At 38.4% G+C, this 26,879-nt stretch overlaps 2 protein-coding genes and 1 long non-coding RNA gene across 5 annotated transcripts in view; 2 read left to right on the top strand and 1 right to left on the bottom strand.

The window, feature by feature from the left end:
* The first annotated feature begins 233 nt into the window (after positions 1-233).
* On the top strand, positions 234-20,742 carry LOC121952021 (solute carrier family 22 member 13-like). 2 transcript variants are annotated; one of them, XM_042498531.2, is made up of 14 exons: positions 445-467; positions 1,222-1,336; positions 10,484-10,571; positions 10,697-10,805; positions 13,572-13,813; positions 15,043-15,146; positions 15,729-15,883; positions 16,213-16,381; positions 17,282-17,402; positions 17,540-17,637; positions 18,283-18,497; positions 18,599-18,707; positions 19,718-19,924; positions 20,014-20,742. In XM_042498531.2, the coding sequence occupies exons 5-14, from the start codon at positions 13,691-13,693 to the stop codon at positions 20,033-20,035; spliced, it is 1,323 nt and encodes a 440-aa protein (XP_042354465.2). In that variant the 5' UTR covers positions 445-467; positions 1,222-1,336; positions 10,484-10,571; positions 10,697-10,805; positions 13,572-13,690; the 3' UTR covers positions 20,036-20,742. The 2 variants fall into 2 exon arrangements, with proteins under 2 accessions (XP_087942029.1, XP_042354465.2); XM_088085903.1 differs by lacking the exons at positions 10,484-10,571; positions 10,697-10,805 and having other exon boundaries at positions 234-467.
* LOC121951175 (solute carrier family 22 member 13-like) lies at positions 1,363-10,469 on the bottom strand. The gene is made up of 11 exons (XM_042497415.2): positions 8,792-10,469; positions 7,844-8,683; positions 7,525-7,628; positions 7,248-7,402; positions 6,398-6,566; positions 6,189-6,309; positions 5,502-5,596; positions 4,837-5,051; positions 3,948-4,056; positions 2,652-2,929; positions 1,363-1,939 (listed from the first exon to the last, which is right to left on the bottom strand). The coding sequence occupies exons 2-11, from the start codon at positions 8,216-8,218 to the stop codon at positions 1,929-1,931; spliced, it is 1,632 nt and encodes a 543-aa protein (XP_042353349.2). The 5' UTR covers positions 8,219-8,683; positions 8,792-10,469; the 3' UTR covers positions 1,363-1,928.
* Positions 20,743-25,703: 4,961 nt separating the features above from the next.
* The window catches only part of LOC148188138 (uncharacterized), a 16,314-nt gene continuing 15,138 nt past the window's right edge, over positions 25,704-26,879 (top strand). Inside the window, exons 1-2 of one of the 2 annotated variants that reach the window (XR_015778228.1) lie at positions 25,704-25,843; positions 26,005-26,116. This is a non-coding gene — a long non-coding RNA (uncharacterized LOC148188138). Of the gene's footprint in view, positions 26,117-26,879 lie in introns of both variants that reach the window. The other variant, XR_015778229.1, reaches the window with a different exon arrangement.

Below are 26,879 nucleotides of genomic sequence, written 5' to 3'. Positions count from 1 at the left end.
CATATATTTATATCTGTGTGTATATATAAATATGTATAAATAAGAATTATGTAAAATACAAAGTATCCTGGAATAGTTTAAATGCTGCTGATAGCGCCACCTCCTGATCTATTGACATTTTGATATAAACTGAAGCTTAGTCCAGATCTAGCAATCTGATTGGACAGGAGCAGAGCCCTTTAAATTTATTCTAGTGCACTAGACAGGAAGCAATCCGCGAGTAAGCCGCAGCACCGGGACTTTTCACTCCGCACGTATCCCTCCGCTTCACAGGTGTCCTGAGCCGTTAATGACGCTAACCGGTAGTTAGCTTACATCGAGGCTCATCGTAACAAAGTTTACACCGCAAAGAAACATATTTCGATAAATAACATCAATAACAACAACATAACAGTGGAGATATATCCTAAATGGTCTTCGGAGGAGGACGAAGGGAAGAAAAGAGCCTGAATCCTTCACTTCAACAGGTTTGTTCATGTCGCATCACAATACGCAAAACTTAGCTTACTGATAAAGCTGTCAGCTCTTTGAAATCTCATGTATCCTACCAAAACCACTTCACGCAGATTTTTATGTAACTGCTCGCTAGATAAATGGAAAATACCGTTTATTATATGAGGTAGTTTAGCTACCCTGTAGTGGGCTAGCGTGTAGACCTAGCTTGAAAGCTAATCTTCCGGAATTTGCGTATGTTGCTAGGCAACAGTGCTGTCGTAGTCCAGTTACGGAACTTTTTTAAATTTGTATTTTTTGGCGCAAAATAAGTCATTTAATAATAATAATAAATCGTAATCTGTCGCCCGTTTCCTGCTAATTAAATAATGGCGCATGTAACTGTTGTATAAAAGCATAATCATGCGGGAGAGAGTGATTTTCCACTGAAATGCTTGTTTATTTACATATATTTTATTAACAGAGCATCTGTTTGTTTTTTTCAGTATGTGTACTTTGCGTGAGTTTCTATATTTCTTTTAACTTTTACTTTTACTCCACTACATTTTTCTACACTGCCTACTCCACCCATTAATGATGACAAACTTATTTTAATCTTGGTTTTATATATATATATATATATTTAAATCTTTGCACCTTTTGTGTGCACTTTTCATTCCTGATTTTCATTCTGAAAACTTGTAATACAAAAAAATAATTGTCTTATTCTAAGTAGTAATCAGTTGGTAAAGTTTCAGTGTGACCTTAATGTGTTATAATTTTTTTTAGGGTTTTTACAGACGGATCCCTGTCCCACGTAGATTGACTGCAGGGCCTGAAACTACTGAACTACAGCGTAGGTCTGATTATCTGAAGAGACGAGAGATCCACACCATCAAAACAGGTAAGTGAAACAGCAATAATTCAAAACCGCTCCTGAATACAATGGTAATACGTAGCAAAACAGGGTCCTCATAGATCCTAAAAGTCTCAAAAGGCATTGAATTAATCAAAAATCTTCGTGTGTTACATTAATTTGTCTTGAAAGTACTAAGACATAAAGGTAGGATTTCATAAATCTTTTTTTTCTGAAATTGCACTGTTAAATCTCAAAGTAACAGTTAACTTGAAAAAAACAAACAAAACAGAATACCACTTGCAGGGCTGACACCCACAAGTCATGTTTTATGAAAGTAAATATTTGGGCAAAAGTTATCCCTAACCCTAAGTAATTGGTGTCTGCCCCCATAAATTAGTGTATTGTGCTTTTGCTTCCACTAGATGGCACAAAAAATGGTGAAAAACAGGTCCAAGTGACCCTACATGAAGTATAAGGTTGAGCAAATCTTAAACGTGATGTGTAGAGGGTCACAGAAGGATCAGTGCGAGACAAAAGCTGAATACAGGAACTTATGTCTCAACATTTTGAGTGGTTTATGATGCTCAAAGCATGCATGTCGACTGAAAAATGTAAAAATTACTTTGGTTCTTCAGGGTCATCTTATTTCTGTAGGAGACAGAAACACAGAATCGTTTGTTACTTCAGTTGATCGGTGGCGTTTTGTCACATGATACTTTTTCTGTAACATACTTCATTTGAATCTTTCTGTCAACAAAACTACAGAACCAAACTTATTTATTCCTACCCCTTTATTAAATACTTAAACTGTTATTAAAAACTCCCCCATATATAATGTACACAGGCACACACACCTTTATATCAATATTTACAATTATAACCATAATATATACTACTTACTACACACCCATATGAAAGACTCTTGTTTATCTCAAACAAAAAAAAAGATATATTACCAATAGTATCTGTAATATATGCATATAGTAGCGGAGAACATATATACACACACACACACACACACACACACACACACACACACATATACATACCTACCTACATGCACGCATACACATCTATACATACATATGCACACACATATACAAGCCCATTCTCACTACAAACTCATCAAATAGCTCCGCTGTGTCACTGCTTTTGGTGTACGGGCGTTACGGCAAAAGCCATCTTTTGCGTCCAACTGGAACGCGGCCGGATGGCATTAGATGAGAATGAGCACCGGCAGAACCGGTGGCGTTGTTTTAACACGCTAGCTGACGGCCAGATGGCACCGGGTGCTTCCACATGCAACTTTAAAGGACAGTTCACCCCAAAAGTGTAAAAAAATACATATTTTCCCTCTTACCTGTCGTGCTGTTACTAAGTTTAGATAGTTTTGGTGTGAGTGACGGAGACGTCAGCTTGCAGCTTTCTTCCCTGTTGCCCTCAGCTTCGTTGGTTGAATCAGGAAGCTCTTTTCTCCTGGTCTCAGGCAGCAGGAAGCTGAGAGCTCCACTGATCAGTGGGAGGCCGCTGTAGACCACGATGGGTATGGACCAGTGGTACACGGCCAACATGTTGAGCAACGGAGACACCAAGCCACCTGCTCTGCACGCAGTGGAGCCCAGACCTGACGCTGTTTGTCTGAAACAGAGACACACAGCACCCGGACAAACACAGCATTTTACTTTAAAATATGACATCATGATCTCAGTAATTTTTCCAAATACTTGAATAAGTTTACAGTACAGTAAAGTACAGTAAATGTATGTAAATGCACAGTAGTGATTATTTTGTTCTTAATCGGTGCATTTCTCTTGGATAAAAACTTTAAACCGGCCCAACATTAGCTCACTAATGAGAACAGTTACACCATTTAGTACCTAAATGACTTTTTGTCCTCAGGCCTGTTTGACTGCAACAGTTGATAAAAACTGAAACATATCTGTCTGAAGCTTGTGTCAGGTAGACAGTCAAGATGTATTCTGTCTACATGTATACAGATATTTTGTAAAACATATTTTCCATTGTGTTTTGGCCCCTCATTTAAACACAGAGTTTTAGGTCATTAAAAATCATTTATTACTGCTTAGTCTAATGACTACTGCACACTTAAACCCTGTATTACTGCATCACTTCATGGACAAACTGAGGCGTCCGCTGCATCCCATGTTTTCTGGGCAACCTCAGCATATAAACTTTAAAGTTGGCCAGAAATAGCAGTTTTGGATCAGGCCCAGTTTGACAATTTTTAGGGTGCGATTGTTGTCAATGAGTAGTGAAAGGAAAACTGTTGCATGTCCAGAGCATCGCTCCTTCGTCTTTATATTGAAGAGGAATCGACGATGATGAGGTCTCTGTTATAGGCTGCAGATTTTACTGCCTTTGTGATGACGGGAGACTGTTGGTGACAAAATCAGACACCATATCACTTTGCTTTTTTTGTATGAGGCTGTAAACATGTTTTTTCCTGCCGCACAGTTGGGCATTTTAACATGTGGGTCTATGAAGATTGACTCAATACTTGGAGTCAGCCTCAGGCAGCTGTTTGAACAACTGCAGTTTTTGGCACATCTATGTCACCTTCATTTTTCAGCCTTGGAAGTTTCTGGTTGGTCACAACCAATCAGAGGCAAGGACTATATGGAGATGAAGTGCTCACCGAAAAGATGTTGGGAACAGCTCCTGAACGTACACGTTGCATATGGATCCTGCCCAGTTCATGAAAAATCGTCCTGAGGTTGCTAATATGGTAACAGCAACAGCATTACCTTAAACAGAAAACTCAGTGTTAGATAAATTGAAAACCTAGTGTAGATCAGGAAACAATGCTGGTGACTCTGTGAGGTTGTTTTTAGAATTGGGGCTGCAACTAACAATTATTTTATTATTAAATTAATTACTGATTATTTTCGTGATTCATTTTAAAATGACAATAACTTATCAGAATCCCAAAGACTCTTTATTTGCTCTCATAAATAACAAAGAAAAGTAGCAAATGCTCACATTTATGTCTAAAAAATGACTTAAATAATGAACTAAATAGTTGGTGATCACTTTCCTTTCAATCCACCAACTGATTAAACAGTAACTTTAGTATTTCTCAACCTGGACCTTATTTTCTATTTTGTTGTGTCTGAGTGACTAATGGAAACAACAATTTCTGAAACTGGTCGAGTATTGAGCGAGAGCGCTGCAGCCGGCAGCGGCGAGACTGGCTGCATAGACTTAATTAATAATATAGATTTATAGCAACTAGCTGAAAGAGAGCACATCTCCACCTGCTGTGGCGGAGTCGGACATACTTCCATCAGTAAATGGATTCTCCCCCGCTGCTTGTATATTGGGACAAGGACAGTAGTCCAGTGAAATGGCCTTACTGAGCTGTAACCATAGCTCGGCAAAACTGTGTATGTAAATGTACTGAATGAATATCTGTTCTGCATTTTATGGCGACCTATCCAGAGATATTTCTCTGTGCAGACCAAGGTGATGACAAAGTGTCATCCCTTTCTACATAAAACAGAGAAACACAATCTGAAGTGCTTTACCTTGAGGAACAGCTAAAATTGAGATGCACAAGAATCCCCCGATCAGAAGCGTCGACAGCAGAGACACTTTCCTCCCCAGTGCCTCTAACAGCCAGATACAAAGTATATGAGCAGGAAGTTCACTCACACCAAACATGAGCTGCGTCACAAAGACGCTCAAACCCAAACTGCCCACATTGAATGAAAGGCAATAGTAAGTAACATTTACGGAGAACCTGAGGATTTCAAACAGAGAATAAGTGTTAGACAAGTAGATATACGAATTACAATTATTTCTCTCTTTATTTGATCAAAAGAAAAAGAAACAATGGGGGAAACCCTGCTGCTGACTGATGACATGTTTTGGACTGATCTAGCAGCGCAGCAGTTTGACACGCAGCATAATGCAGTGTGTGTAATGATGGCGGAGCGAAACCATGGCAGCACGGACAAAATCAAAGCAATTTATGTGTATTATTATGGGTTCTGTTTTTCGGCCAGAAAGTTTATTATTGGAATTATCGGTCTGATGTCAGAAATCCCTTTATGGATAATTAGCGGGACTGATAATTATCATGCATCCCTACTTTTAAACCATAAATGTGGAAATATGAATGGTAAAATGTATTACTTAAGTTAGTATCTCAATGCATCAGAATTGTCGTGTATCCTAAAATGTGACTTACCATGCCAATATTATTGTAAAAAAATACTTCCTGAGCACGGGGGATTGGATAAGAATTATGACGGCTCCTTTTTTCTCAGTTTCTTTCTCAACAATCTGAAATGCACAGGAAGTGGACACAATGTCATCCTTTAAATAATTTAGCAAATCATCATCACACCACCCCAACTGCCAAAATAAATGTTGGCATTGTACATTTTTGCAAACCACGATAACATTTTAACCTTATTATGTAGCAGAAAACTTTATTTTTCTGTCGTCTGGTTAGGTTTAGGCACAAAAACAACCTGGTTATGTTTTGAAATAGAGTTGGGCAATATGTCTTTAAAATAATACCATGATATTTTAAGGCTATATTGCAATACACAATATATATATAAAATTATATTTTTAAATGTCCTTTAAATGAATGTTAACTAAGTAAATACAAAATTATTGAATGAATTGCAGTTACAATAAAGTTAAAGTAGCTACTATCATATAATAAAGTTGAATACACTACTATCACAAAAACATCTAATAAAATATGGTTATGAGGAAGTTGAAGTACTTTTGTGATGAAATTTAAAAAAGTTTTGTTATAATGAAATTAATCAAACCAGTTTGTCTGTTTTGGACCTGATTAAAGTCCTGATTAAAGTCTTGATGCAATGGCAGAAAAATATGTTTTTTTGGGATGGGTTGGTACCTTTTCGAGCAGAGACTCAGGGACGGGGCGTTTGTTGATGGCTGCTGCCTTTACAATCAGCTGTTTGGCCTCTTCTGTCCGTCTTCTGCTTAACAACCACCTAGCTGACTCTGGAATAAACCTGATAGGAACAGAGACACTTAGCAATAATCCACAATTTACCTTGTAAAACAACAGGTTATTAAAAAAATAGACAAATAAATGCTCACCAAATGTAAACAGCAACAACAGCGAGCAGAGCTGCTGTGATGAGTTGAGCCAGTCTCCAGTCTCTGATGAAGTAGATCAAACCAGCGAGGACGACCTGTCCAACTGCTCCTAACAGCTGAGTCACACAGGCTCCCCATGACCTCTGGGACGGTCCGATCCACTCAGTGGCTGAAAAGAGGAAATCAGTGACAGTTAAACTTCAGTTTATGATGCTAACCTCTGCCAAGAATGATGGAGCAGACAAAACGTGGTAAAAGGTTACGGACATTAAAAAAAAACATTAAAAAATGAACACTTGGACACAACAATGAACTGATTAAAATTTGGTGGTCAAAGGTCAAGGTCACTGTGACAGCCTCTTTCTCAGTCTTTTGAACCAGTTAATTAGTAATTAAGTAATTTGATGCGAAGCACTTCATGCATATAATTTTGTAAAGCACTTTGGGCTGCATTTCTTGTATCAAAGGTGCTTTTCAAATAAAGTTTATTATTATTATTGATTAATTTCATAATATTCATTATTTCATTGATGATACCTATAATGAAATTATTTGTTAGCTACCTTTTTTTAAAACTAAGACTTTGACTAAATCTAAAATCGCTGCCAAAATTAACCCTGTTTTGAATGCACTATCTCAAGAAGGCCCTGGAGGTTTTTATTAAGATTTGGCATAAATGTTCAATGGGACTCAAGAATGAACTGATAAGAATTTGGTGGTCAAAGGTCAAGATCACATTGTGATGGAGACAACAGCTTACTTTGTAATACAAATGAATTCAAATACAGGACTTGTGAAAAAAGACTCAAAAATAATGTTTTCACATGTAAGATAATAGAGTATACTGTACCCAATATGACGCAGTTTAGTCTGTAACCTCCATAGCCAATTCCTATCATGAACTGTGATGGCAAATATAGGTAGAAGTTGTGACATAGTCCAGATGTTAATGTAAATGTGAACATCACAATGATGGGAATCTGAGCTGCTCGCTTACGACCAAACCTGCAACACAGAAAACCCCTCCGGTCAGAGCATGTGAGAATCTTTTCATGTGATGGATTTTATTGAACAAGATGATTCAGAGTCAAGAACACATATTCTGAGCAATTTTGAAGTACACTTACGATTCAGCAAAAGGTCCAAATAAGAGACAACCAACGAGAATGCCGGCCATCAGCACTGCTTGTGCAACTCCCAACAAATGAGCCTCGTCGCAAACTAGATCAAACTGTAGAAAAATAAGTCTTAGACTTAGACTTATTGTAGGAGCTGAGCTGGAAATTCGAATATTAAAAAAAAATACACAATCTTGCCAAATTGTTTGCAATATGCATGAACACAGCCAATTATCCAAAAAATGCAGAATTAAAAGCGTGTAAAATGCACCAAAGAGTCCCTAAGGGTTAATATTTTTATTATAAATGAAACAGACCTGTTACTTACATCAGTGACTATGGTGGACTCATACAGCGTGTTTTCGTACACCCATCCGTTCTGGCACCCTGTGGTCTCGTTGAGTCCGTACTCCCTGATGGCACCGATGTCCCAGTCCACAGGGACGAACATGAGACACCTGCTGAATGTCCCGTCCTCGTCCTGCGGCAGAGTCAGGTTCAGCTGCTCCTCTGTGGTCAGGTTAGCGTCAGCCTGAAGGATCCAGTCTGTGTTACAGTGTCGCTCCGGATCTGACTCGATAAAATATACTCCGGCAAACAGGAAAGCCAGAATAACGTTTGGAAAGCAAAGAGCAAAAAGGACGATCTTCTGGAATAATCCGAACTCTCCGATATTCTGGAGAATCTCTCCAAAATCAGCCATGTTCAGGGAGATGGTTTTCAGTTTAGAGATGCTGCAGGGTGGCTTAGCCTTGATTCTGGCGTTGCAATGTTTCAGGGTGTGCTTCAGCTGTGCGTGTCTTCACAGATCACAGCCCACTGTTCCTTAGCTCCTCACAGTCGCTCTAATCAGCAGCTGTGAATGTGGCCACATGTGGCCCAGACAACCTCTGCATGTGGTGTGAGCCACCAGATCTCAAGACACGTTGGGGATGCATTGGGTGCATTCACATCAGTCCACTTGTCTGATCCGCCCATGCGCATGTGAATACCAGCGGTAAGCAGGGCCTTAGGGACAACAAAGTTGAATAATTAACAATACAGTCTGATTCAGTCTGCCCTAATCCCTTTAACACCTCTGCTTTTATAATATCTCTGTCTGCATGTGGGGGGTCTGATTTATTTAATTTACATGTAAGATAAAGAAAGCCTCCCAGTGAAGGTCTGCCTTGATGAAAGAAAATGGGAAAGGAAGAGAAAGAAGAGAAAATGTCAGAAGGAACTTAATCAGTGAACAAAAACGACAATAAGCCCGTCTTCTTTTTCTATTACTCACTATAACAAGATGTGGTGCCCAGTAGCTCCCATGAACCTCACAGCATTTTATTTTCATTTGTTGATTGTTGTAGGGATTGGTTCCAGCGCAGTAGACTTTGAGACGATCACTGCAGGCAGCTGCTTCAAACCATCCAGCTGAAACAGCCAGACCAAATGAGGGGGGGTGACGGCACCGGGAAGAGAGCCAAGATCAGAGTTAGACCGGCTACGCTCCGATAAGATAAGATTCCCCTTAACTGAACTCCAACAGGGAGATCTGGTTGTTGCAGCAGTACATAGACAGAAATAAAAACACATAATTACTGAAAGTAAAAAGATAAATAATAAGAGGTACATACAATTAATTTAAAAGTGGACATATTGTCCTGGTTCCCTTGTCAAAAAGACTTTGGGATTTTTTCCAGTGTATATAGGATTAATGCAGAAAATAAGCTCTATTTTGTTCAGAAATATAATCTTCTCAAATTAACACCACTTTTATGGTTTTAGGGCCAAAGATTCAGTTGCAGGTGTTGAAAGTAAATAATACTGACATTGTTATAGTATTCATGTAAAAGCTCATGATTGACTCAGAACATTGAGCGCATGGCCTCGTGTGTCGGGGCTGTTTTCATAACAGGTGACAGAGGAGACACAGAGCCGGACACAGGTGGAGCCAGACACCTAGGCTAAGAGCATTTAGCACTTAGGGAATGTTTGGCACATTTTACACACTTTTTATTCTTCATTTTTTGATAATTTTGGCTGTGTTAATGCATAAGGCAAACATTTAGCAAGATTGCGTATTTTAGTTTAATCTTGGCATTTCCAGCTCAGCTCCAAAATACACTGTGGAAACAAAACTGTTACTTTCATACTGTTTAGTGCAAAAATGTGCCACAGAAACCCTTTAAACTGCAGTTTTTGGCTGTGGTCATCATCAAAGGAAAATTTAATTAGCATGTAGTATATTCAAAATAATCAATTTTTTGTGGGTTTTTTTCCATCTAAAAATATAGTGGCATCATTATAAAAACCTGGCATTTGAAAATTAATGAATTATTGATAAATATGATTGATGTTTTAAAATATAAACTCAGTGAAAGTAGAAAACAATAAAGTGCAGTATTCTTCATAGCCTGATTTTGAAAAGCACATTCTGTGCACAGAGTGATATGAGTGTGTGCATTATTAAAGCGGGCGCTAAGGGTTAAATAATTAAACTGTTGTTGTTGTGAGAAGTATACATTATTTGTGTAGTCAACACTTTGCATTAAATGATATCTTATGCCACAGATTTCAGAGAACAATGTCGTGAAAAAAGAAGGTATTAAAGTTATTTTCAGATCGCCTCGACTGACCAGACGTTTCTTCTTTGTGTTACTGGCATGGTAAATTAACATATCCAAGATATTTACTGAGTTTAAAAAATGATCTGGATGACATAATAAACATTGAAATGATTTACGCTCTGTATTAATACTGAATGCTAGTTTAATAATCAGTGATTCATAGTTATTTTACAGTGGCAGACGTTGACTGTATTGCTAATGTTTGAATAGGCAGAGTGGGTTAGTCTGTGTTAAATTAATGCTGCAGATTAAATGACCAATCACTGATTAGGAACAATGAAGCTGCTGTTCAAATATTGTACGTGGGTTTTAAATGTTATATAATGCAGCACATCTTCTGTTTTCTTCCCGTTTTTAAGGTTTCCGTTGAACAGTGGCATTTTCCGCATGTACCTGAATATTGGAAACTTCGTTATGAACATCTTCTTGACACAGATTGAAATACCGGTAATCTGCTCTCTATGTGGCTGCTGGAGGTTTTTGGGAGAAGAATATTAATCATGTCAATGTCAATAATAACATGACAATTTATTGTTTATGTCATGTTTTCTTTTCTCTTAAAAAAAATTCAGGATATGCCATTGCTCTTTCGTGTTTAGCCGTCACAGCACGATTTTTCCTGATCTGGGCTGCTTCTGCGTGCTGGGTCATTATGCAGGAGTTGTTTCCGACGTCTGTCAGGTAGGTGCCAAGTTCCTGTTACTCCATTGCCTATTTCTCGCCTCAGATGTTCTCAGAAACGTAATTCAGTGTAATTTAACTTGTTACCAGCCAGGCGCCAGTGTTCCCCCCTTTCCACCGAAATTAGCGCAGGTTTTTCAAACAGGAGTAAACCAGAGTCAGAGGGGATAAAAACCCATGTCTACTGCAGAGTCATTTGACCCCGGTCTGAATGCCGATCATACCATTCCCATTGCATTAAAAAGCCAGATGTTCGCAGGTGTTTTTTGAGTTTTTTGTGCAGTGGGAATGAGGCTTGTGTCAAACAGACAAGCTCACATCATGTCACTGACCAGTGGGAGTGTTTATTGTTCTGGTGCATTCTGGTCACTGTAGGTTTTCTAGCTTTTAAACAAAAGTGAATGCTACAGCCCATTTTCCTCTGGTCATGGAGCACCAGCTTCAAAAGTATTTGTGTCTTTGTGATGCACTGACAGCCCAATTTTAGGAAAAGAGCAGCTTTCCAGCTTTGAAATACTTTTTTAAAAATGTCTCAGCAAAAGAAAACGGCACAAAAAAACATTAACAGACAAGATTTATATTATATTTATTGACACAAAAAGAACAAAACCTGTGCCGACTCAGCTTTGCTCCACGACTGTCGTCCTTGACAAGGGCGGGATCCAAGGAGGTGTCAATCAAAACGTGATCTGCCCACACAGTCTGGAGAAATGCCGTTATCCCCAAAATGAGCTGTTTTAAACGTGGTTTTCTAATAGTTGGGGACATTTGTCTTCACTCATATTTTTGCAGACACTTAATTAGACACTCTACTTTGATTTAATATGTGCATTCTTAATATTTCTAGACACATTTCCAGACACTTCAAGGAGGGTGCATGAAGACCTTTAAAAGTTTATTTATTATATATTTGCGTTTATTCTGAGTTAACAAAAGTGCTATTCAACCAGCATGTGGAGGTGTTGTAACTGTTACATATTTACTCTCCAGACTTTAACACCTAAGGGCCTTAATCAAGATTATGACATCAAACATTTTCTTTAAATTTAAATGAGTTCCTAAAATGCAGCCCAAACCCAATGGCTCCCTGTGGCTTTGACAAAAAATTATATGCAAATTAAAAAAAATATATTTTGAACATTTTTCCATGTAAAAGTGATTCTTTCTGTTACCAGTCTTAAAAATGTGTAGCCTATACACAGCATAAAACAAGTGTTTTTAAATTTAATCAGCTTAAGTGTGAGTCATATTGGTACAGCCTTGTGTCTTTTCCTTAAATTTAGCTAAAAATCATTTTAAATACTGTGGAAAAAAATTGCTGAAACAACTTTATTTTTATGAGCAATTAACTTAAAATGTGTGTTCATAAATTACACTTAATTACACTTAATATTTCTTTCAGATGATGTGGAAAACTTATTTGGAAGATTTGTATGGGTTATCAACTTGAAACCTAGTGATCATAATTAAGGTAATAAAGTATTTAAGTACTATATTTAATTAACACAAATTTTAAGTTAAACACTTAAAAATGACATTTTTCACATTATTTAAAAGCAATTTTATAGTGTAATGCTGGTCCACTGTTACCACAATTATGCTTTTTAAAGTTGTTTACTAGTAAAAATTAAATTGGTACAACATTTTTTTCCACAATATGTAAAACGAATTTTAAAGTGTTAACTACTTATATACTTGATAACCATAATTATGAACACAGGTGATTGCTCATAATATTGTGTTATTGCAACTATTGTTTTTCACATTATTTTAAAGGAATTTTAATGTGTTTAAGGAACTTATTTGTATATGCTCGGCCACACAGTCCATCCAAATAGGCTGCCTTTAATTTTAACTCATCTCATTATAGTAATGCAAAGTGGTGCCAGTAAGGTGAACTGGTCGACATGTTTTCTTCCACTGTGTAACCATGATTTACAGTCATTTATTATAAATAAACCGTCGTCAGTTTTAAATAAAAGCAACTCATAACTGAGAGCAGAGCAGGAATACAGGCGGTCAAAATAAGGCTGCAGTCTCATGATCCTCACATGTGGCGTTTGTGTGTAGTTTATCACTTTTATCAGTTTTAGCAACACCACAGTAACAAGAAAACAGTCACATCGCATCATTTGAAAAGTTTAGCGCACAGTTTGAGTTGTCATTAATTACACTAAAGATTTGTTTCAGTAAGTAGTCAGTGTTAGATCTTTCCAGTCAAGTTCAGCATCAAGCTGCATGTTTTTGCTCTCCAAGAGCATTCGTGATTCGTGATTTTGAACTTTATAGACCAAATTAAAATTGAATAGAAATTACTAATTTTGGGGCCTTTGTCCCACAGTTAACTTTGACATGATTAGTCTGATAAGCTCTTCTGCTGCATAAATACATTTACAGCCATTTCAAACAAACACAAAGCGAGTGGACTGATATCAGAGATTTTAAGATAACAGAAGTTCAGTTGGGGTGAAAATAAAAAGACATATACGACCATCTATGGCTACTACTAAAGCTTTAGTGCATGTCAGCTGCGGCTTTTCAAAGGTATAATTTAGAAAGGTTAAACATTAATGGATGCTGTTTAAAACTGTAGTGCTGCCTTTTTTTAAAACAGACACACAACTGATTTCAAAATGGCCAATTTCGGAGAGATCCTGAGGCACATTGGAGAATTTGGATTATTCCAGCGGATCCTTCTGATCGCACTTTGCATTTCGAATATATCTCTGGCTTTTGCCTTAGCAAGTCTTGTTTTTATCGATTCAGATCTGGAGCGACACTGTAACACAGACTGGATCCTTCAGGCCGACTCTAACCTGACCACAGAGGAGCAGCTGAACCTGACTCTGCCGCGGGACGAGGACGGGATCTTCAGCAGGTGTCTCATGTTCGTCCCTGTGGACTGGGACATCGGTGCCATCAGGGAGTACGGACTCAACGAGACCACAGGGTGCCAGAATGGATGGGTGTACTACAACACACTGTATGAGTCCACCATAGTCACTGATGTAAGTAACAGGTCTGTCTCATTTATAACAAAAATATTTTTTACAAGCCGTTTTCTCGATATAACGAGATATTATCTCATTATAACAAGATATTATCTCGTTATCTCGAGAAAACGAACTTTGGTTTTTTTTTTTTGTTTTTTTTTAACTTTATTGAATGAACGTCAGAAGAAGAAGTGGCGGGTGGATGATGTGACAGCAGGTGCCGTGCGGTGTTCAGCGCGGATAGCTCATTAGTGCTATTGGCAAAGTGTCAACCCAGTTCAGTTTAGTAGAAGCACATATCTTATTCAGCTTAGCTTTCAAGGTGCCATTGATTCTTTCGACCATTCCTTGACTCTGTGGATGATAAACAGCTCCCAATCTCTGTTTAATCTTAAGCTGCTGCAAAATGCCTCGAGCAACTTTTTCCACAAATGCCTTACCATTGTCAGAGCTGATTTCTGATGGAATACCAAATCGTGGAATGACTTCTCTGATCAGAAACTTGATAACAGTTCCTGCTCCTAGGTCTTTTGATGGTGTGGCTTCCACCCACCTGCTGAATCTGTCGATGACCACTAACATGTACCTTTTTCTATGAACTGGTTTTAACATGTCAACATAGTCAGTCACTAGGTGTTTGAATGGACCTTCTGGTACCTGAATGTGTCCTACGGGTGTTGTTATTGTTTTTCTCACATTGGTCTGAGCACACACTTCACACTGATTTAACACTTCATCGACCATTGCTTGCATGTATGGCGACCAATATCCCTGTTGTTTTATTTTCTTTAACACCTCCCCCCTGGCACAGTGGTAGTCACTTGAGTTGTCATTTGGGTCATTTTGGGCTGCCTCAGGTCGTCGTAGTATCTCAAAATCACTTGAGAAGTTAACCACTCCAGCGAGGGATGGATACACCCCTGCTGTTGTTTTCCTCTGGTTTCTGTAATGTTTGTTCTGCTTTTCTTTTAACTCAGTTAAACCTTCCTTCAGAAATTTCCTGTATTTTTCACCTTCTGTTTTAAACATGTTCAAAATGTTTAACTCCAACAACTACTACAGCAACTACAACTACAGCATCATAACAAAAAAACTGCTATTTAAATGATTAAAATTCTGAAAATGAATGATTATTTAATATTTATGATTAGGACTGATGTTCACAGTCACAGATGTAAGTAATAACTGTCAGCCAGCAGACATTTGAAACATTTCAAAATAATTTTTTTCCGTTTGTTCAACAGTTTGATCTGGTGTGTGACAGAGCTAACTTCGTGGGACTGACACAAATGGTGCTCATGGGCGGTATTCTTCTTGGTTCCTTCGTGTTTGGGCCTGTTACTGAATCGTAAGTGTATTTAAAAAAAACTGCCAGTCTGATCTATGCTTAGAAGATAAAGAAATAACATAAAACACAACACAGAGCCCCAGTGAATAAATGTGCTTTTGCAGACATCAAAGTGGCGGCATCCAGACACAGAAGGATACCTTAGAGCGTCACATGTAGACGCAGAAGTCCACTGCGAAGTGGCAGTTTGTGACGATTCGGGATGAGAACGTGTTGGATATGCATGACTTTTGGGTGCATTTCCATTTTCATGTACAAAAGTATGAACGCTTTGTGAGAACAGCCTGATTAAGTTTTTTTATTTTCTTTATTTATACTTTATTTAATCTCGGGAGTCATTGAGGAAGACCCTCATTTTCAGTGGCGCAGAGTGTACATAGCAATTCACACACAATCAATTTAAAAAACAAAAGAACAAAGACAAATACATACATGTTCCGACTGTTTATCCATCATATTTTTATTCTTTGTCCATCAAAAAACAGATATCTAACCATGTGGCATTTGAAAGGTCTTAAACTAACCCTGCAGAAACCCTGATTAATGCTCGTTTAATATTCTTTTTTTCTCCTTCTGTTGCAGATTTGGTCGCAAAAGAGCAACCCAAATTACAACACTTATAATCTTAATATTTCAATTAACAACAGCACTCAGCCCCAATGTCTATTTCTTCTTTGCATCCCATTTCATGTTGGGATTTGGAAGTGGAGGCTATCGAGTCAGCTCTATTATACTGAGTACGTACTGTACACACGCAGAATTAAATATTTTTTTGTTGCACATAATAGCAAAATGATTGCAATTCTATTATTATTATTATTTGGAATTTTTGAAAATATCAGTGATTTTAAATGATCTAAAGAAGCATGTAAAAATGTAGAGCTATTGACCACCAATTGATCTGTTTAGCCGTTTTAAAGTAAATGTCAATGTAATTATGAGATGTATGTCATTGTGGCATTTATGGCATATGTTTGTTAAAAAATGAATTAAAAAAAACTAAAAAAAAAAAACAAAACTGGTGACTTAAGAAATAATGGTAAATTGTATATTCTCCTTGTTGCAGCCACTGAGTGGATCGGGCCGTCCAGAAGATCATGGGGAGCAATCATGAGTCAGCTAATAAATGCAGTTGGACAGTGTATTGCCGCTGGAGTGATCTACCTCATCCGACAGTGGAGAATGATTCAGTTCATCACAGTGGCTCCACCTGCTGTGACTCTTACTTACTTATGGTGTGCATTAACTCTTTTTATCTTCTTTTATTGTTACCAGCCAGGACAGCGGGGCTGCAATTGCTTTCTACTTGTGAGTCCGTGTGTGTATCTATGATCGCCAAATGTGTTCCTGGACAAACCTTTTGTCGTGGAAAGGACCTCAAATAGAATTTTGTGTACTTTGTCATGTCACATTGCGCGTTTCTCTGCAAAAAAGATTGCACATAAACGCACCGCAAAAACAACAACTGATGCCAATCAACATGCAAATTTTGCATCTGTGTGAGAGGACATAAGTCTACATAGCAGCAGGCGGCAACTGTCTTTACTCGTCATTAACAAAGGGAAACCAGTGAGTACATTAAATGCAGTAGTTTTAAATCCATCAGAGGCACTTGTCGCTTGCTGCTAAATCCACAAGTCTCTTGCTCTCTCTCTGTGATGTGGATGTATCTGGGTAGCATGTAAATGCTGGTGTGCAGAAACTGTGAGCTCTTGTTGCTCTTGTGCAAGTGTATGAACGCGGCTAACTATTTATATAGCACCTTTAAAAACAGTAGTTTACAAAGTGCTTTGACAGACAAAGCAAAGGCAGGAGCTTTGGCAATAAAAAGATAGACATCAACAAACATGACAAACAGAGAAAGGTCTAAACCAGTCAAACTAAGAGGCAAGAACAAAATGTGTATACGAAAGGTCAACAAGGGTTAAGCAAATAAAAGTGATAAAGCAGGCAGATCTGATAAAAATAATATGAGAAGTAGTATAAGAAGACGACATGTTGACATTAAAACTTCACCTGACTTTCCATCGGCCTAGTTTGATAACGTATACGGTCCAAGCAAAAGTGCGGGATGTAAACGGGGGCAGGAAGTCGGGAAGGGGCCACTGAACTGACACTTTCTTTGTTTCTATCAGGTTTATTCCAGAGTCGGCCAGGTGGCTGTTAAGCAGAGGACGGACAGAAGAGGCCAGCCAGCTGATCATAAAGGTGGCAGCCATCAACAAACGGCCCGTTCCAGACACTCTTCTGGAAAATGTATTGACCACAATTTTTTTCCTTCTTTCTTCCTCTTTTTACTCATCCCAGTAAACTGTTACTATGACTTGATATCAGAAACTATGCAGAAGGTGTACTGTGCACAAGTGTTTTACCAAAGTGTGTTTCTGTTGCAGATGGTTGTGAAAGAAGATGTAAAAAAAAAAGGAGGCATTAAAGTGATTTTCAGATCACCTGCACTGACCAAATATTTCGGCATCCTGACACTGGGATGGTGAGTTGAAATGCCCAAAAGCTCCACTGACATCCCAACCCTTTGAAACATTTGCAAATTGGTTCGATTTCTTCAAAAACATGGAAAGAAGGCAGTAAGATTTGCCAAAAAAAAGGTAAAAAAGTAAATAAAGTCAGTAAATAACCTGAAAATTATCAAGAAAAAAAGAAGAAAAAAACAGACAAGGAAGTGATGCAAAAAAGGTGCTTAAAAAATACTCTGTGACATAGTTATGATGATATATGTATTTTTATGTTTATTTCCCTTTTATTAAAAAAAATCACATTTTCTCTCTTTCTAAAAACAAATTTTTTGTGTCACTTAGTTTTCATGTTTCAGCAGTTGTTTGCTCATTTTTGTTGTTTTGTTTCCAAAAAACATAAACAAGTAATTCAAGATGGATGTCCCTCACTTAAGCCAAAACTAAAAACACAATCCACTTCCAGTTGAATTATCTGGGTGTGTTAGTCCGATTTCAAGAAATTTTAATTAGTCCTATTTCAGTCAGACCAACATGTTTACATGTATTTTAAAAGTCCACTTTTAGTCAGATTAACACAATAATTGGACTTTCTCTATCATCATGTAAAAGCACAGAGTGTCTCTGCAGGATTAACATGTTCTCTTCTCGTCTTTAATCTTCAGGTTTGCACTGAACCTCGCCTTCCTCTGCCTGTACTTCAACATGAGAAACTTGGGCTTCAACATCTTCATCACACAGTTGTTGTTTGGTGCGACTGAAATACTGGCTAATTTACTGTGCGTGTGGCTGTTGGAGGTTTTTGGCAGAAAACTATTACTCGTAGCAACACTTATGATGGGAGGACTCGCTTGCTTGCTAATCCTAGCTGTTCCTCAAGGTACAGAAAACCTCTTGGCACATTTCAGCAAAATGACAATTTTTATATGTTTGTCACCTTTTGGTTTTGTATGTTGTCGTTTGTTTTTTTTTTTTTTTCAGAAAATGGCACTGCTGTTACATCCTTAGCTGTCGCAGCGCGATTTTTCCTGGTCGGGGGTGTTTGTGTATGTAATGTTTATGTTCAGGAGTTGTTTCCCACGTCTGCCAGGTTGGTGTCCTACAACAAGCTATATTTATAATAACCATGACTATATATTTAAAAATTATTTTATCCCGGTTGTTTCCTTGTTTGTTTTTGTTTTGATTTCTTTATTTTGTGTGTGTGTGTGTGTGTGTGTGTGTGTGTGTGTGTGTGTGTGTGTGTGTGTGTGTGTGTGTGTGTGTGCATTCTATTTTTCTGTTAATTGTCTTGTAACTCTTAATTTCTTGCGAATTTTTGGGTCGTTTCTTACTATGCTTGCAACCCACTGTGGTAGATTTAAGATGTAGTAGAAAAAAAGGACAGTGACCTTAAATGGCCACATATTTGGGTGACAATGAGTTGCATCTGGGGAAGATAATTGTTATCAATATGTTTGTCTCACTCTATTCTACCATTTTACCCATGCTTTTTTGTGTGCACGCTCTGACTAACGGTGTCTTTCATAGCATGTATAGTTGATCCATGCACTTGGATATTGATCAACCAGTAGGCGAAGAATTGACACCCCCATGACACACAGGCCAGCCCCCCTCATTTGCATTCATAAGGTGGAAATGTAGGTGGAAAAGGAAAAAGAGAGGTATATATGTTTGAGGAAATAAATGGAGGGGGAGGCAAACAGTGAAAATAATACATAAATGAATGCATAAATAATTACACATGTAAACAAATTAATTTAAAAGTTAATAAATACATTTGTAAAATTGAAAACAAAATGGGTAATTAAATAAATAGGGAAATTTATATGCAAAGTGTAAAATAATACATAAATAACTATATAAATATGAAAATTAATAACTTGGTAAATAACATGAAAAATTATAATAGTGTCACTTTTGGCATTCTCATTTATTTATTGACATATTTATTTCTTTATTTATGATTTTGTCAGTTTCAGCCCTCCATACACCACTGTACGTTTGAGTCGTCTTTTTTTTTTTTTTTTGCAAAATTTGCTATTTGACCCAATTGTGGAAATGTCGATGTAAATAATATTCCACTCTTCATATTTGCAGACAAACAGCCACAGCTTTAGGAGCCATGATAGGCAGATCAGGTGCAGTAGTGGCTCCTCTGCTCAACATGTTGGCCGTGTACCACAGGGCCATTCCCATCGCAGTCTACGGCAGCCTCGCGGCGGTCAGTGGAGCTCTCTGCTTCCTGCTCCCTGAGACCAGGAGAAAAGAGCTTCCCGAGTCAGCCGAGGAGGTCGAGAACAACAGGTGACTGTCACAAATATGTTTTATCATCATATATTTCATAGACAATTTTAGATCTCTCACATTTCACCATTTGTCTGCCTGTCTTTCAGAAATGAAACCTCAGAAGAGTGAACAGGTGTGGTTAAAATGCAGAATGCATTTACTTCAGACCGCGCTGAAGTTGTTGCTTCAAAATTCATCATATAAACAGACCAAAATCAGCTGCAGGAGTTAAGAATATAATGTGTTCTTGTCTTATTCTGCTTAATATGTCGGAAACCAAGCTTTCAACATGTAACTATATGGTTTTTAAACAGTAATCAGATTTTTTTTTATTCTGAGTATACACCTAACATATAACATAATGGAATCAAACGTCATTCATTAAGCATTAAAAAAGTCACTCTTTATATGTGAATAAAAAGTCTGTGCTGGTATTTGCAAGAGAAATGATCAAACTTTTTTTAATAATAGCAAACTACATGCATTTTCTACATAACAATTCACATAGCTGAGAGTTGAGCTGAGAGATTTAGGTATCAATTTAAAACTGGGAAAATTTATTTTTCATTTCACAGGGACTTTTAACTTTAAAAGAAAATCACATTCACAACATAAAATGCATTGATTTGTAGCAGTTATATAAAGACATCCACAAAAACTTGAAATTACAATAGGAAATGAAAACAATATTGATTTTTTAATTCATTAAATGTAAATTGTTAGAAACTCAAAATCCAGTAGTCGCTCTGCACATCAACAGTAGCAAAATTTGTAATAATATACTGTTTATTAGCACTTTGTCTTACTTGTGTCTCATTAAAACATTTGTACACACAGTCCTGTCCAATGTATATCTGTGGTCATGTTACAGTGTTTGTATGCACAAATACTGTGTAATATGTTTTTGTCAACTGGTTTTAATAACAACGTCTTTGTTTTTCTAACTTGTACGGGAACTTGGTCAGCTCGAGTGTTGAGTCATTTCAAGCTCCGACTCCCGAGGTAAATGGAACGCAGCACAAAAATGCATCTTGAAAACATCTTTTAGTTTCACTCAAATGCTGTGTGTTACATCATTTTAACACAGATCATTACACTACAAACTTTTCAAATACTGCTGATTGGTCAGTGATTTCGGAGGTGAAGCAGTGACACAAAAAGGCACCTTTCATGGGGGAATGATAAGATGCCGCCACTTCGAAACTGCACTAGTAACACTGTAATACAAGGAGCTGCAAAGTACTTATAGGGCGTACTGGAAGGGTGGTGGATGGGTCCAACAAACCCTGGACTTTTACCCGGGAGCCTGCTGTCTGCTTCCTAAAACAGTTTTGAGCCAAACCATAGTGATATTTACTAAAGCTAACCACGTGCTTTTGTTGTACAATGAAATTAACAAAAATACTGAAGTTCTAATATGCATCTAAGGGGCAGAATCTGTACATTTCCTGTGAAAACTGAGGTGTATTTTGAAAAGGCATAATGCATGTATCAGGTGTAAATTGAATCGTAATGCCAGCCTGTTGTCATTCCAAAGTCGCCAAATACCGCCTCCATTGCAAGAATTTCAGCATACGATCCCAACCTCAAAAGCCACCTTTCATGGTTTCATGGTTCAGCTGAGTACCCAGCTATACAGAACCATTCATGCCGTTATGATATGCCACCGGACGGCCATACAGCATCCCTTGTGGCAGCATGATACGCAGGCTAATGACGTCAGCTGATTAGTCACCTGACAGAACGTCACCTGACATTGTTGCGTCTGGTGTTCGCATGATACACCAGACGCAACAGTGTCAAATTGAAACACTGGCAGTAAGTATGTAATATAACGTGCATGAAGGTCCCTATAGGACAACGGGATTCGACCAACAAACCCCGGACTTTCATGTTTGAGTCCTGTGTTGGCTTCCCGTCAGAGTGTGATGGGTTTTTTTCTGCACCTTGTCATGTCGCTTTTTTGTCTAATCCTAATCATCCCTTTGTTGTGTAATCCTACCATGTGATATTACTGACTTCCCAGCGATGGTTGCTATGTGCTTTTGTTGCCTAAACATAACCACGTGTTTTTGTAGTGAAATGCCACATCTTTGCATTGGTAGCAGCATCCCATAATGTCAACAGACACTGAAGGATACCTAGAGCGTAATATGTAGAAGCAGAAGTCAACAGACACATTATCAATATGTGATGATTTGGGATGCAAACGTGTTGGACGTGCTGTCCGAAACTTTATGAGCAAATGTACAAGGATATCTGGCGTGACATGAAAGTCAGCTGACCAAACAGCAGTATTTGACAAGTTAGAATGAAAAAGTGTCAGTAAACACAGTCCTGCTTTTACCCGAGCAAATCATCCATCCAGCTGCTGTCTGTAACGACACTTTCTGCTGTTTTCTCTGTGTTGTCAGACACAAGAAGACCGTCCCCAAAAAAGTTGACATCACTCGGCTCAGACACTGGCAGCAACTGTGGCTCTGATGCAAAGATGCTGTCGGCAAAGAGATCTGTCTGAGCTGAAGGAGCAGCACTGGAGGGCAGATCAAGTAAATCATTCACTGAGTTAGAAGCCACTGTGGTGGATGGTGACAATGTAAACACATCACCAAATATGTCATCAGGGAAGGCAGGCGGTTGGGTTGAGGAAACGTCAGCTTGGAGGGAAACAGGAGGCGGCTGAGCGAACAGCACGTCGTTTGAGCCGAATATGTCAAAGTCTGCACCCTGCTCTCTCACCTGGTTGTTTGTAGCAAAAGGAGTTGAGGTTTGATCCTTATCTTGCGCTAAATCAGGGACCACGAGCTGATCTGTCAGGCCGAGCATCACGTCATTGTGAGCTGATGTTGGTGGAGAGTCAAACAGGCTAAAACCATCAGTTGGAGCAGCTGCGGACAAAGCAGTGCCACTCACAGAAGAAGTATTGGCAGGGGTGTTCACGAAAATCTCTGGACCAAAAGGATTAGAGGAGTTTTCGCTGTTCAGATCAAGATCTCCTCCTCCTGCGTCTGATGCATCCAGTAGTTCAACTGGCTTTTGAGCAGATTCTTCAGAATTCATCTGATTGTCTGGTGGTGCAACAGGGGCTAAAATATCATCATTAAATGGATCACTCAAAATTTCACAACCTTTCTCAGCTGTTAACGGACTGATCGACTCCTCAGATGCCTGGTTCACTGGTTGTACTGTAATGGAAAGATCTTTACACTCATCTTTTCTGGAATCAGTTACAGAAAGGCCACTGCTTTGTACGTTTGATTCTTGATCATCTGTTTGTTCGGGATCTGTTCGGTCATCTTCCCGTTTCTTGAGCTGGTCGGTTTCGATCACCACCTCGCTTTTGGGCTCAGCAGAGTGTAACTTTTCCTTTATACGCTCTGCAGCCTCTTGTTCTTGAAGAAATTCTGGAGACTGTTTTTGCAGCTCTTTTGTAACGGCCTCCATTACCTCCTCTGACTTTTTGTCATCATCACCTGCTTTATAATTTCTTCCATCTTGCGCAGCTGATTTCGTGGCGTCTTCAGTCTTCTCAGAGGATGACTGAAACAGTCTTCCCAAAAGTCCACCACCAGGTTTGACATCGGGTTTCTTAGCATCTTTTGATTCAACCTTGCTGTCATTTCCGCTTGACGTGAAGAGCTTTGACAAAGGACTCTTCCCTTTGGACCAGGATCCCAGTTTGGGCTTCGTCTTTTCAGCCTGTTTTGCTGAACCGCGCACAGAGTTTGTTCTCACAATGGGCTTCTTCTGACTAATTCCATTTTCTTGGTCGCTAGTCTTTTCAAGTAGGTTTTTATTCTTCTCACAGCGGGCCTCTTCTGCGGTCGTATGTTCTGCAGGATTTTGTGGAGTGCACAGATTTTCTGATTCGCACAGATTGACAGAGTTTCGTGGAATGACTTGGGATATCTTAGATTCATCTTGGTATTTTGCAACTTCTTCAGATGAAGTATCAACCTCGTCTACGACTTCATGCAGAACTGGTAAATCATTCTGTGGAACCTCTTCGATGCTCTCCAATTTGCCATCAGACGCTTTGCTTGTTTCTTTGTGGCTTTTAGACTCAATGATTTCAAGGCTCACCTCGCTATTGCTCTGTTCTTTGCTGAACTCAGAGTTATTTTCGTCAGTGATGTCTTTTGTATCCTTTGATTTTCTCACTTTGCTCTGTTCAGTTTGATCTGTAAGCTGCGTACTTTGCTCTTCACCTTTGGCCCCAGCTGTCAGGTGGACCTCATAAAGACCTGTGACATCAGTCTGCAGAACCTCTTGACTGCTCTCTACTTTAACGTCAGGCTCTTTGCTCGTCTCACTCTTGCCCTGCTCTTTGCTAAACTCAAATGACGAGTTATTTTTGTCACTTGCATCTTTTATATCATTGCTCACTTTGCTCTGCTCAGTTTCATCTGTAAACTGCTTACTTTGCTCTTCACCCTTGGCTCCAGTAGTTTGGTGTGAGGACTGCTCATACTGAGCGATATCAACACTTGAAGCAAACCGTACGGACTTCCTGACTTTATTTTGATAAGAGTCCAGCCTGTAAGATGTTGGATTGTAGTTTGTCTTTGAGGTGGGTGCCACATTTTCCTTTCTGGTTTTCTGGTTTGTGACAGTTATACCCTTTTCCAGTGAAGGCGAGGACGAGTTATGCACTGTCAGAGAGACGCTGTTTTTGCTTTTTGTTTCCTCTGATATTGGACTTTCAGCTGAGTTGGAAACCATCGTCTTTGATTGTCCCTTGACCCCTGAAATAAAGGACAACGTCTTCACTTTATCGCTCATTTCTCCACTGTAGTTCATCCTTAATTGGTCACTTTTGTGATGCTCTGATGCTTTGCCAATGTCAGATATCTTATTTTTCACATATGATCGCTGCGCTGCTGGATTAACCCCCGGACTCTTCTTCTCTGGTGGCCAGCTCCTCTTCAGTTTGCCCTTCACCTCCGCACCACTGTTTGATCCCAAATCTCTTGCTAATGTTTTTGTGACTGACACTGCAGCAGAAGACTCACGGGAGCCATCAGATATTTTTACATAGCTTTTTCTTATTTTAGCTTTCGTCGCAGCATCTGCTTCATCAGTGCCTTCATTTTTCTTGAGCCAGTGGTCTTTGTGTTGCTTGTGACCGAATCCCTCATCATAATTTCCTGATCTCTTAAAAAGCTGTTTGTAATGAGGAATGCAGTAGAACTCCCCATAGAGAGACGAATAGTTGTGGAGGCTGCAATAAAGCGAAAAGGTCTTTTGAAATACTAAACAAAATCAAATATTGTTTGATTTGTCAGAGGATTTATTTGTGCCAGATCAGCTGCTGTGCATTATTTACATTTTGCAGTAATCATGATTTAATTTCCTTTTTAAATAATGTTTTTGCACATTAATATTAGGGATATTATGAAATTGATCTTGATCAATATATCGATTCAGTCATTGATGCAAAGTGAAAACACTGATACAAATTGTCGTCTCCAAGTCTCGCCTTGAATTTTAAATTTTCTCAAATTAATCTCACAATTTTTTATCCAAGATGATGAGAATGTACTTATATTGTCTCACACTAATTGCAGGCTTTTGAATTGAATCGAATCAAAATTGTATCGTAGCAGACATTGTAATATCGACAAATATTGCATCACTGTGCAAAGAATCAATTTAATATCGTATTGTGATGAAACCTGTGATTTTCATTCTTAATTAATATTAAGAGTTTTATTCTGGTAATTTTTTGTATTTTTCTGTTAATAATTGCTTGTACCACACAGTGAAAAATATCTCACCTGAGCTTCTTCCTACAGTGTTTACAGCAGAAACAGTTGTTGTGCAGGACAAGTTTATTGGCCACCATTTTTTCCATCGGATAGACGGGTGTCAAACAGGCCGAACACACATCCTTGGCAGGTGACCCAAACTATGATGACAACACAAATTCAGTTTAAGGTATTTTGTTGTAAACATTTCACTTCATTTGGTGCCTCTGTCATCTCTAAAATTTTGTCTGTGTTGGAAATATTTAAGCAATAAATTATGTGAAAACTTAAATTATTTATAAAAAAAAAAAATAAAAAGATATTAAACTTTATATTTCTTTTGTTTTTAAGGAGCAGTTGGCTAATGCATCGGAGCTATTCCCTGCCTAAAAAAGCTGAGGACTGCTTGCAGAACAGATGTCCTGATTTCACCCAAGTGGCCAGCTCCACACAATAAACCCAGGTGACCTGAAAATATTTTTATTTTTCTCATTTGATAGAGGCTTATTGATTTCACAGCCCAGATGCCAGAAGAAAGTGTCGGCATGGTACCTTTCTGAAAGCTATGTTACATATGTGCATTTCAAACATAAATACATCAACATTTCTAAAGTGACGCAGTTTATAAGACGACTTTGTGATCTTGAGGTGGAGGGGATCTGGTGGTAGATGGCGAAACTGCTGTCAAGCTGCAGACCACTGTTAAAGACCAACCAGCAACTAAACCTATCGTGTTTAGTGAGTCATTCCTATGTTTTCATTTGCTTTTTAGGCTGCAATCATGAATTTTTTGTAGTGTTTTATCAGCGGTGATTGTGCCAGGAATAGTGTTGTTTTTTTTGCATCTTTTCCAGCTGGGAATGTGCCCTAAAAACTGGGATTTAAGCCAAAGTGAGATCTTTTCCTCACCATAACCAGACTTTTTTTTTCTTTTTCTGGCAGTCGAGTTATTTGTTTGAGCTAAGTCATGCCAACCATGTCCTGGACCTACTGTATTAGTGAACTGGACTTGCCATGAAGACATAAATAATGCCACTGATACATCAGTTGAATTTGAAGACGTCAAATTCAGTCAACTATCTAGAATTTTGATAGTGGTATGTCCAGGACATATCCCACCTTAAGATAGCAAATTTGAGTTTTTACACTTAAGTTTTTGTAGGAATTAAACAAAAGCATTTTTTTTTATATCTCCAGAGTATTTAGGAGTATACATAATAACAGAT

The sequence above is a fragment of the Plectropomus leopardus genome, chromosome 12 (genome assembly GCF_026936395.1).
Source record: "Plectropomus leopardus strain MGB_pleo_1.0 chromosome 12, ASM2693639v1, whole genome shotgun sequence".
Classification (NCBI taxonomy): domain Eukaryota; kingdom Metazoa; phylum Chordata; class Actinopteri; order Perciformes; family Serranidae; genus Plectropomus; species Plectropomus leopardus.
This window is presented reverse-complemented; position numbering and strand designations above follow the sequence as displayed.

Bases quoted from the DNA above. Each gene is read 5' to 3' on its own strand.
- LOC121952021 (XM_088085903.1), top strand. From the start codon at position 411: ATGGTCTTCGGAGGAGGACGAAGGGAAGAAAAGAGCCTGAATCCTTCA. The intron at 15,884-16,212 runs GTACGTACTGTA...TCCTTGTTGCAG, and splicing joins AGTCAGCTCTATTATACTGA to CCACTGAGTGGATCGGGCCG. The intron at 17,638-18,282 runs GTGAGTTGAAAT...TTTAATCTTCAG, and splicing joins GGCATCCTGACACTGGGATG to GTTTGCACTGAACCTCGCCT.
- LOC121951175 (XM_042497415.2), bottom strand. From the start codon at position 8,218: ATGGCTGATTTTGGAGAGATTCTCCAGAATATCGGAGAGTTCGGATTA. The intron at 7,403-7,524 runs GTAAGTGTACTT...TCTGTGTTGCAG, and splicing joins TTTGGACCTTTTGCTGAATC to GTTTGGTCGTAAGCGAGCAG. The intron at 2,930-3,947 runs GTGAGCACTTCA...TCTCTGTTTCAG, and splicing joins CTGTTCCCAACATCTTTTCG to ACAAACAGCGTCAGGTCTGG.